The sequence below is a fragment of the Patagioenas fasciata genome, chromosome 4 (genome assembly GCF_037038585.1).
Source record: "Patagioenas fasciata isolate bPatFas1 chromosome 4, bPatFas1.hap1, whole genome shotgun sequence".
In the NCBI taxonomy this organism is placed as follows: Eukaryota; Metazoa; Chordata; class Aves; order Columbiformes; family Columbidae; genus Patagioenas; species Patagioenas fasciata.
In genome coordinates, this window is record NC_092523.1 from 12,538,069 (window position 1) to 12,550,188 (window position 12,120).

Consider the following 12,120-nt stretch of genomic DNA (forward strand, 5'->3'; position numbering starts at 1 on the left):
CACAATGGTAAATTTGACAAGAAATGAACTTTATAGATCAGGACTCTACATTACATTAAAAATAACCACAGGGTGCCAAGATACACACTTCTCTCTGACACTGGAATCATTTGCACTGAGAGATATTCAATGAAAGTTTCCCTCATGGGTTCTTTATGACCAACCCATGAATACTAGTAAGGTACCAGCTAAAACGGGGAAGACTCATGATAGTTTTTATATTGGAATAAATTTAAGGTTTCTAACAATGAAAACTTCAAATGCCACTGGACTATGATGGCAAATATAACAGCAGATCTAGATACAATCCCTCTGAAACAATGGAAACATTGTCTCTACAAATCCTTCCAGGCTAAACTCCGTTTTCCACTGATTTGGGGGATTACTGAGTTAATTCAAATGTTACCTACTATATCCTGTTCTACCAAATATAATTAATCTTTAAAATTGTCTGAGTCTGCTGACATTAAACTGTACTATCGCTATACTGTACAGAGCATGTCACCCATACATCACCCTGTATCGCAAGTAAGCAAAAATAAGATAATTGAGATAATCCTCTGCTAGTGGTGTACTATTTGCTTCTTCCTGAGCCTGAGCAGAAAATGAAAGAAAAAAAAAAAAAGAGCTAAAACAAAAACAAACATCAATTAAAAATCAATTACTTGCAAAAATTTATAAACTCAAAATGAAGTTACCTCTTGCGTTACCTAGTGTTTGAGAGTCCAGATCATCATCAATAAACTCCTCACCCTGGATGATGTTCTGGGTGTCCTCACTATGATTAACAGGGCTTGTCATCTCCTGCTCTTTTTCATTGTGCATCTGGGCATAGACATTTCTGCCTGGCAGTTTCCTAAATTGAACAAGGAGAAAAAGTCTTGTGATGGACTTCATGTTGCACACATAATGGCATTAGAGCAGAGCTCCAGAAAAGCAGTCACACCAGAGTCACAAAACAGCACCAATCCCACCCTTCTTTAATTTTGCATTGACAACCAAAGTTATCAACTCCTTATTCTAAGTCACAGATTTATGTAACTGCCTTACCATGATGTCCATACTAACATAATAATTAAGCATCAATGTCTTGACTAAGATTGACAGACAATGAAGAATACAAAAAACTCAACACCTGAAGCAAAAGTTATTTTTAAGAATTCAAGCAATAAAAAGGCCCAATGGGAATTCCTTGTTGGTTCCAGGTGTCTTCACAAACATTAAGCTGGGTCACAATCATCATCACATCTCCCTGTGGAGGTGGACTGACACTGAAGGTAAGTGGTGACACTGAAGGTAAGTGGTGACCGAATAACACTCTCATACACCATCAGAGTTGAGAATAAAGAGCATGGAGAAATCTGGGAGCAAGGGGTAAGGCGTAATAACAGGCATTGACAATGGCATATATGGAGATAGGGGAGGTTGGTAAAGCTAAGCAGGTAGTGCTAAAGGAGACAGTGTAAACCTTGACCTGGGACTACTGGGAACTACTGAATTAGACAAAACTTTCTATACCAGACATCATAATTCTTTCATTCTGATTTACATCTAGAAAAACAAAAACATACTATTAAATGGCTCTATCAGCTCTCATGGACAACTGGCACCATGGTTGAGCTTGGGAGGGTGAGACTAAGAATTGACAGAGAGTTCTTAACTAGATTAACTTACACTTTGTAAAATCAAATGGAATAATCAGAAACTTCTAACTCTGCAACAGAATTTATGGCTTAAACACTTCTAGACAGCTATACCCTTTGTTGTAGCTGCACTCACCTGCAATCTGTCTGGGCATATAAGGACATCCTTTCCTATGCACCAGGCAGAAACTTCTAATTCACGAGCTGCAGGCTGTGAGTTCCATTTCCTACACTGCAAGAAGCAGCTTGACAGCTTGATCAGCATGACAGCAGATCATGGCTGTCAAAGTCTGCGCTTAAACACAGATTATTGCAATGGGCAGACAATAAGAAGAAAAGAGAAAATGGGGTTGAACTGCTGAGGCTAAGCTGTGGTTTCTGCTGAGCTCCTTTAGAAAGTGAAAAGAGAAAAAGTGACACTAGTATTTAGGCACCTCTCCCAAAACCGAGCATTTTCTGCTCCATATTCTGGCAGCAGTATGAAAGCTGGAAAAATACATAGGCTGCTCTCTCTAGGCTTTTGAAAATGACCTGTCTTCAAGTGTCATTTCAGAAGAAAGGTTCTTTACCAGGTGTCACCATCTTAGTTTGAGATAAAAGTTACTGTAGCAAACTATTTCAAACAGTAGCTTTCCCTGCATCAAATTAATTAACAAAAATTGCTGAACAATGCAAGATGACTGGAGGATCTCCTCCCTTTAATTTCAACTATCCAAGAGATGAATTGCATCCTTTATACCTATATATGTACACACACACATCTGTATAGTTATGTGTATACACACAGAGAAAATTATATACATATAGAAATCACATATTTTATCCCATTATTTATAAGCAGCATAAATTCAGACATCTGATTGCTCTTTTCTCTCAGTGAGCATGGAGCAGATCAAGCACAGCACTAAGCAAATGCTAAAGACAAGGATGCAAAGAAGGTTTGATAGCACAATGCTGTGCTATTATGATCACTTCAACAGGTCTGAGGGCTCCTCCAACACAAACATGCACATGAAGCCAAGCCCTGCATCACTCTCCTCCCATTAACAGGATGAGAAGAGCCACACTGAAAAGAGGAAGGATATTCCTCATTACCAAAATAAATAAATTAGGTAATTAATTTTGATTTTTTTTTTCTCTAGGCCGAGTAACTCCAGACTGTTTTTAATGCACCTGCTAATGAAACTGGTCATGTGGAAAACAATATCCCTCTCAATCAGACCTCCATCAAACTTGTCAAACTGCTCACTATCAGTCCACCACCAAATGCCCAAGGGAAACAAAACTCACAAGAATGTCTTTGCAACACATCTGCAGAATTAGCACATATGCTTCTGCAGTAATTAGGAGACCTCAAAACTGTATTTCTGACAGATTGTAGAAATATCAATGGCATTATCAAAATCTTTTTGACACAAAAATGTAATCCATCTCAAAATCATCTGGAACATTGGACCTTTGTGACTAAGGAAAGGGAGCAGAGCTGCCAGTCTACCTGTTGTCTGCTGTGGCCTAAGGTCCTCTCTGAAACCAGATCAACAAGGTGTGTCCTTCAGTGTAAATCCTGAGACTTCTACACACATCCCTGGTTAGAAATCACCACATTCACAACACATACTATTAAACATATTAATGAGTTCCCGGATAAAGAAACCTCTCAACTTCATCAATAACCATTAAACATACTGTTGTGAAGGACACTTCTTTACAGGTTACAGATGAAAGGAGAAAAGGTGTAAGCTGTTATTCCTCACTCACCTAAACCTCATGAGCCCAATCCTGCTAAGTACAGATACTTCGTAGAAGGTGTAAAGTTGAGGTACACAGTGACTCTTCTGTACTTTCTTTCGCTCCTCACACTTACAGAAGGAAAGCATCTTAGATTGTAAGAGAGTATGGATGGGAGAACGGAGAATATTCCAAGTCTTGTGAAGGCATACATGGCAGGCATTTGACCTTTTATACATTATAAAGATCTCTACGTGTTTCATATTGGTTTAGTTTTACAAGGCAGAGACAAAACCAGACTGAAGAAAATGATGGTCCAAGCCTTTTCAAGAGGCATTTTTAACACATGTGCCAGATGTTCTGTTTATAAGGGACAACGCACTGTGGGATGAAACAGGATGTGGATACTGAATCCTTGCTCAAGTTGGGCCCAATTCTGGTTATGTTCCAGATGTTCCTCACTGCTCTAGCAGGTAGGAAAGAAGTTGCTACCCCTAATTATGCAGAGAAAAACCCTTGTGTACCCTAATGTGTTTTGCTCTTCTCAAGCAAGCAATTTATGTTGAGTCCAATGTAACTGAAGCAAGCAGAGCTGAAATGCTTGGTCTACATAAAAGACTACTGTGAAAACATGACAAGATATGAAATTTGACCCAAGAGATTTGTATCAGCAATATAAAAATTGAAAGCACATTTTTAGGAACAGCGGAAAAGATTATGCAATAGTTTCTTTTGGGGGTTTACTCTTCAGCTGCAAAATGCATGTGCTTCACATCCATCACTGGAGACAATTACCTCTGCTGAGCCAGCACTCCATGGTTTACATTTTTAGTTCCGTTTGTTTTCTCTGTAACATTTTATTTCAATCATGAAGAAGAATAAATATTCATGCCTGCTTTGAGGACCATAAAAATATGAACTGGAAACTTAATTCTGGACATACTATGGCTTTCACCAAGCTCTTTAGGTCCCACACCTTTTAGAAAATATTCCAGAAACCTTTTTTTTTCCTCCCTATACTCACAAATTCTAATCAGTTCATAGCTGGAACTGTTTGCACTTAAAAATGTTCAGCAGTAAGAAACAGCAGGAGAGGGATGAGATATTGATTCCCACTCATTTAAACTCCCTAGCTTATTTGGCTTTCAATTTCTTCCTTGTGGGGCCAGTATTCACTGGCCTTTATACGACTTCATTCATTTTCCAGAGCCGTGATTAAGATTCTGTTTAGTATAAAAAATAGGAACATATTCACATGGCAAAGGATATGGAATAATGCAGCATTCTCTTGGAACTTAAATAAAACTAACAACAATAATAATCCATTAAATAGAATACTTTATTGTGGTGTTGGCTTTATTACGTTTGGATTAAGGTTCAGATGACTGACTTCTTTGTGCTTTAAGGCACTCCTGATTTACTTGCCTCTTTCATTTCAGAAATCTTTTCTACATGCTATTACTTTGATTTCTGAGGAAGTTTTGATGAAATATTATGGACCATTAAATTAGTGCCTGTTGTTTTTTTTTTTTTTAACCAAATGACATGGATTGGGACTAAACTTGCTCTCATGGAACATAAAAGTAGTATAAGCAAGGTGGGAAAAAAAATAGGTTTTCTTCAGAGAGTGAAAATGAGATAGTAAGTCAATGAGGCAGAAAGATAACACAGTTCTGCTCCAGATTGTGGAAATGACCCAGGAAGGGGTTCATTTACCAAAAGCGGCACTTGATAGTAGCAGAAAAAGAATAAAAATAAAGGAATACACAGAAAATGGTATAAATCTGGCTGAAGTAGATTCATGATGATTTGTGAAAACAGCTGAAGTAGATTCATGGTGACTTACGAAAACAATGTATACAGCTTTAAGGACACTAGCAGTAGTTTGCATGCAAATTAAGAGATGAAGATTTTCATACTCTTTTACAGAATCAAATTTGCTACTAATAAGCAGGTAAAATACCTAAGCAGAAAAGCCAACTATTTGCTCTGGTTTGGCTACTCTAATATCCTGTTGTTTTACAGAAGTAAAAAATAAGGAAGGATGATTTCAGATCTTCCACTAGTAACCTGATGATTTCATGGCAGCTTTGATGTGGTTAAAATCTGATCTTCCTTTCCTCCACTTTGCCTAGTGCAGACAGTGCTATTTGCCTTCTCTATGCTGTTGTCCAGGACCCCACACCATAGAAGCTTGCTCTGAAAAGATGAAGAAATCTTTTCTGGGTGCCAACTTGAAATCCACAAAAAATATAAACATTTTTTCAAAGGGAATGGAAGAAGTATGTTTTTACTGTACCAAATTTAGGAAAGATGGTGGGGTATAGACACAAATCTATGCAGGTCCCAGACCTGCATTAAAAAAAAAACCTGATTTCTCAAAAATATTTTCCAGCTGTTTCATATTGTTCTGGTCAAAAGAGGCAGCTGTAGTTCATTGTACCTGGATGCTTAAACCACTGAAGCATACTACTGAGCATTGTAACATACTGTTTGCTTGAGGCATCACAGTGGTGATTTCCATACTCAGAAAACAAGAGCAAAGAAAAGGCGACTTATTCTCAGTTTGCCCATCACCCATGTTTGTTGTCTACACTGCTGCTTGTGCCACAGCTGCAGTCAGATTTTGCAGCTGGGATATAACCTCTCACTCCTTACTGCCATCCTGAAAATTTCCTCCAAAACTATCTTAACCAATCTTTGTTTATTATGGGGTACGGCTAGAATGATTTTTTTAAACTATCGGCATTTATTATTTACAATTTACTTTTCATTTACTGGGTAAAAATAGCCCTAATCTGAATTGCTGATCACAAAGGATCAAAACCCTGTGTGTCTCCAGACTTTTTGGCTTTCTATTTTTTTTTTGTCCAAAGCAACCCAAGCACCCTTGGCATTGCTAGGAGTCACTCCACGAGCTCTGGGGACTCCAGCACCAGATTTCCAAGCACATGTTCCTGTAGAGAAGTGGCTTCATGCACAAACATGCCATTAGATAAAGGAGCAGGAAGCGAGTGGGGAGATGTAATGATAAATGCTTGTAATTTTACCGTATGTAAGGACAGAGGGCAGCAGTCATCTTAGTCAGTGTTTAGATATTTGGGATTAGAGTACATTGAAAATGATGTAACCCACAGGCACCTAATTATTAACTAGATAGCCATGACAACTCTGATTATCCAGCTGACCCTACAATTTTAGTTTTGATTAGAGTAGTGGGAAATAACACAATTGTAAAATTTTCTTTTAATGGGCATTACTTCAGGAGCAATGAGACAGTGTTGGTTTTTACTATGTATAAACCTAATCAGCCAAAATCCCACTACCTTTATATGATTCAGCCTCTGTTTTTCCCTTACCCCCTACTTAATTAGATAAAATACTCTCTTGGATTTCTGCATACGAGGCATCTGACACAGAATCTTAGGCAGGACTGTTATTTTTACATTACTGTTCTCCCTCAGACTAATCTCATGACATTTACTTCTTGCAAGGGACACCAATTTTTAGCGCTGGGTATTGCAGTTTTCAAAAACTGGCAGATCACACAGGAGCAGCAAGTTTCATCATAGCTCTCCTGAATGCCCTGAAAGAATCATTACAAAGAGGTATTAGATTAGTCCCTCATGTCTTGTCAACACAGTCTTTCATCTCGTAATTCTGCCTGACAAAAATTAGTATATATTAAGACCCGGGTTCTTACAACATGAACTTCAGAGATAATCTGGGCCGGCATGGCAGCGGCTACACTTGGGGACAAGGGACCTCGGCATGCAGGAGCCATGAGGCAGTTTGGGCAGGTTTCTCCATTTTCTGTGGAAGCCGTACTATGATCTACACAGAAGTTCACTATTTTCTCTTCACTTTTCCTCACAAGTCCTGAACAGTGTCTCTGCTTACTGCAAATGGATGAAATGCTCTCATGTATGAAGCTGTAACCTCCATGTCAGTCCAGTCACCATCTTATCTGCAAGTCAGGCTCTTCATCTTGCATCTTTCCAGGTATCAAACTTTACCAGTAAAAAACTGTCCTTTGGCCAAGGCATGTCCCTGCAATCTTTTGCAGACCACCTGCAGTGCTTGTGCCCCCATGCCAACTGCAAGTCTTACAGAGCCAGTTAGCATAGCGATAAAACAAAGATATATAAACCTTTGTCTGACATGAGGGGCAGGGAGAAAGAGTTCTAATATTTTTCTGAAGGCAATGTCTGACTATCAACTTACATAAATGAAATGAAAGCATCGTCAAACGTCTTTCGCCTCCTCCTTAATTTTGTGAATCATATAAAAATTATGGACAGTATTAACATTTCAACACTTTGTAGGTGTCTGCAATTTCCACGTGAAAAAAACTTATATTTATATTTGCATGGCTTTTCTGAGTTACCATAGGACACAGAAAGTATTCTGCTGAAATTATCTCCTAAAACAGAACAATTTTTGTTGCCTATGTCATTCTTTCAGCAAATTATTTTTTAATATACAGGCATACAATATTGACAAGCTGCCTTTGTGCATTACAACCTGTAACCTTTATATCTACAAAGGACACTCAGCTTCACAGTCTCAGTCTCCACAGACCAGTTTGTAAACTTACATACTCACTGTACTGACTTTAAAAGGACTATACTTGCAAGTAAGTACTCCATGGGGATCCAGCAGTTCACCATCCATCTTTATACCCAGGAAAGGCTCTTTTTAAGGGATTAAAGATTGGGGTGGGAGAGGAGTTCACAGGGCACACACAGGGAAGAAGTGATTTTTCAAACATAGCACCAATTAGGCACTCAATATTATTTGAAGATGAAATTGCAAGTGAAGTATTCAACCAAAAAAAATAGTCATCTTGAAAAGCTTAGCAGGAATATTTAAAAAAAAATTCTGTCAGACATCTCAGAAACAGATACGATACAGACTAAAATTGAATACTACTGCATGGTCATTCATCAATGCCAACAGCAGTTTGCAGGCTACTGAGAAACATTTGAATGTATCTCACAATTCTCCTCACACCTAAATTAAACCCCCATAAAATTTAAATGCAAATGATTTTCACAAACATATACAGAAGCACGAGAGACATTAAAGCTCACAATTTGCTATAGTTTCCTCCTTAATAAAAGCTCCATTTATAAAGCAATGGTTCATTGGGCATTTTAGAAAGAACTTAAGGAAAATAATTTTTTTCTTCCTTGCTTGAATATTTTATACTTCTTTTGCCTTCCAGTAATTGTGTCTGTTATTTAATTGCTCTCATTTAAGAGCTAATAAAAGATATAAATCGTACAGCTTTCAAAAGAAATCGCAAGTTTTATGATCCAGACTACAAACAGCAAATCCTCCATGTATCGCTACTGAAATAACATAATTACATCACATCAACCATTTTTATGCTTCTCCTTGCTGCAGGCACCTAAAATAGCAAACTGGGTTTTTATTGCGTTGTAGACAGCGTGATACAACATTCTGTGCTTTGTCCTTTAGAGCAATCAGCCACTATGACCTCTAAGAAATATAGGTGCTGTGGTGAGAAAATGAAGAGATTCTTGAAAAAAGGGTTTTTTCTCTTCTAACTTAAAAAATCTCCACTAGACAAACTCTTACTTATGTTACCTACACTTTTTGCTATCACAGACTCAGTGCCATACCCATTTCTATACGTTTATGTTTATTTCAAATAAAAATCAATCTTTAAAGAATGAAACAAATCAACAGGAACCCTCACTGAGTAAGGACATGATGATGAAGGCTTGTTTCCAGCATGATCAAACCCAACAGCTTCTAAATGACTCAGAGATACAAAAATAAGAAAAGCAGAGCCAATGACTACAAAAACTTGTTAAGAAGAATAAAATCCTTCAGATTACACAGCATCCTAGTAGCCATAATTAAAACAAATTGCAGACTAAAGACCTATCAGACCATCAAAGGTTGGCATGGTATCCCCTGTCAATTTTGAGAGCCCGCCTCTCATAAAGGCCACTTTCAGCATTATTTCTCCACTCAACACACTCCAGTGTCAAATTAATGCTAATCTGTTTCCATCACTCATTCTACGTGGCATTGCCCCAGCAATTAAAATGTAGTGTGTGCAAAGAGAAACTCCAGAGTGCTATGTGTTTTGATAAAACTACTTTTTTTTAAAAGCAAATCAGCATTGCAGATGCACTTGTTGTTCCAATAGCTTTTGTTTATTCATAACTGCTAGCAGTAATGAGGTATGAATTTATTAGGAATAATATTTTAGTTCAGCTCTCTTTCTTGATGATATTATTTAGACAAGCTGAACAAACTCTCCATAGTTCCCATATTGCTGCATTTACCTTGGAACACAACAAGTGAAAGCAAGCATCAGTGCAGTACCTTGATGTCTGAAAAGTTCAGATAAATACAATTTTCAAAGTGGTGGACTTTTTGCAATTCTTGATGAAACCTTCTTTTCAAAGAACAAACTCTGCTTTGCTGTTCTATGGATAAATCTATTTCTTAATATGTATATGTTGTTGATTAAGGTTTACTTGCCTTTTGAATTTGTAGAGGATGAAAGCCCCAACTGCGACTAGACAGATAACAAAGAGAACCACAATAGCCCAGTAGCCGCTGCCTCCTCCAATCCTCTGAGAGTCTGAAATATGAAATAAAAGAACAGTTTAGCATGCCCTCTTTCCGATCAGTTACATCCTTAGGCTTTTTTTTCCATTAAATTGTCATGTCAAAAACATTTGTTATTTGTGTAACTTCACTCCATCTGTAGCTTCTTTAAAGAGTCAACAACACAAAATTAATTGGTGACTTGTAACTAGGGGACAGTGGACCAATTAAAAAAAACCACCCCCCTGAACATTTAATTATTTGCATACTCAGTAGGGCTTTTTCTGGGTATCTAAACTTGTCATAGGAAATAATGACATATCCTAAGTACGTGTGTTGCAAGAGCAGGGCTCTATTAATTTCACAGATGGAGAAACTAAGGCTCTGAGCAACAAATGCACTCATCAAGGTTGTAATTTGGTGATGGTTGGACTCAACATGGGCTCCTTTCAAGCCCAACCTGTTGTGCTGGCTAACAAACGTTAGTCTGTTAAAGCAGATGAGGTACCACAGCAAGACTGTAGCACCATCCTGCATTAGGGATGAGATTAAAGAGCTTTGTCTTCTACCGAGAACTGACAGATAAAATATCACATCAGTATTTACATAAATTGATTGCAGTCAGCTAAGTTGTTCTCCCACAAAACACTGAAATAAGAAAGAAGGATATATTATGGGATGTGATGCACAAACAAAAATTACGTTCTAATACAAGGTTCAAGTCAAAGCTGAACTTTCTAGTTAAAACATTGTTTGAATGTATCTCTGTTCAAAACACACACACATGTATGCACATATACTCTTCTTCAACAAGCTTACAGGTACACAGTGAATCCAGAGATTGCATACAAAAAACACGTTTTCATTTGTTTTAAACAGAGAAAAAGCATATCATTTATCTCAGGACAGGATGAGAGATACAAGGCAGAGATGTACACATGCATACTGGTAGGAAGATTTTTCTCCTTATCTTATCAGAACTCAGACAGGTATCCGAAGGTTGGTCTTTTGGGAGCTTTGTTTATATATTTACCTGAATCAGAGTCAGCTAAAGTCACTAAGACCCAGTATCCTCCCCTCAGAAAGAAACTGATGTCGTGTGCATTCAAGGCCTGCTTTATAGCCGCTATTCTCTGAAAATACAACAAAGAGAATGTCAGACGTCTCACACTCTGTTCCACTTTGAGAGACTCAATGGTCTAAGAAGGAAAACCTCTGCTTCATTAAACGGTGAGAAACTCAGAAAGCATTCGTCAATGAGCCGAAATCTTAAAGGAATTCCATATTTAAAAATGATGCAAAACTCCACAATCCATAAAAGCTGAAAAAGTCCAATTTTCATAGCCAAATCTTTCTCTCTGCTTGCCAAAGCCTTTACGTTTGCCCTGTGTGTGACAGATAGCATGTCATTTGCACACGCTATTGGGTTTACTTTGGTCATAACTCACACAATGCATAATCCATATTAAAAACTCTCCATTCTTCTAACCTGTCAGAAGAAAACCTGCAATGTCACTTTAGATTTCTTGCTATGAAAAGTAACTGCTATTTGATAATGAACTGCACATCATAATTTACCTCCTCTCCTTACCTATAATGGCATGGATTCCTTCTATACCTAATTTTTAACAATATTCTGTAGAAATATATACATCCATCCATGTGGAAAAAATCAGGATCCCTCCTATTTTTCTCCAGCGGATAGAGAACAATAAAATATGGTCTCTCACATTTTTATGGAGCAGAACCCTTAAATATACCATCATATCCTAACCCCAGATGACAAATTGTGTGAATTTTCCCTTCTACTTGCTTGTGTCTTCAAAATGGCTAATTTTCTAAAAGATCAAAGCTAGTTTTATACTCTATGCCTTATAATTTAAGATACAAGTACCCATAGGATGCCAAATGAGAAACATATTTTATATCCATGAAACCTTCACAAGTAACCCCTTTTATGATATTATCAATTACGGTGCTCATTTTTGACAAGACTTTGCAGTATAATAGATAGAAATCCTTGTGGTCTCACTCATGATACGGACAGAGACTATACAAAAGTTCAAATTCAAATATCCTCACTCATAAAGAGAAATATCCAACTTCTAAAGCTATTCCACTGACTTTATTACATTTTTTTCTGAGGGAATGACTCAAC

At 37.5% G+C, this 12,120-nt stretch overlaps 1 protein-coding gene across 7 annotated transcripts in view; it reads right to left on the reverse strand.

The window, feature by feature from the left end:
- The window catches only part of SORCS2 (sortilin related VPS10 domain containing receptor 2), a 558,451-nt gene that overhangs the window by 14,116 nt on the left and 532,215 nt on the right, over positions 1-12,120 (reverse strand). For 4 of the 7 annotated variants that reach the window (XM_071808552.1, XM_071808550.1, XM_065836196.2 and 1 more), the window contains exons 24-26: positions 10,996-11,095; positions 9,894-9,996; positions 699-856 (exon numbers count right to left, since the gene is read on the reverse strand). In XM_071808552.1, the coding sequence (XP_071664653.1) occupies positions 699-856; positions 9,894-9,996; positions 10,996-11,095 (361 nt within the window). The remainder of the gene's footprint in view (positions 1-698; positions 857-9,893; positions 9,997-10,995; positions 11,096-12,120) is intronic. The other 3 variants (XM_071808553.1, XM_071808551.1, XM_065836197.2) reach the window with 1 other exon arrangement.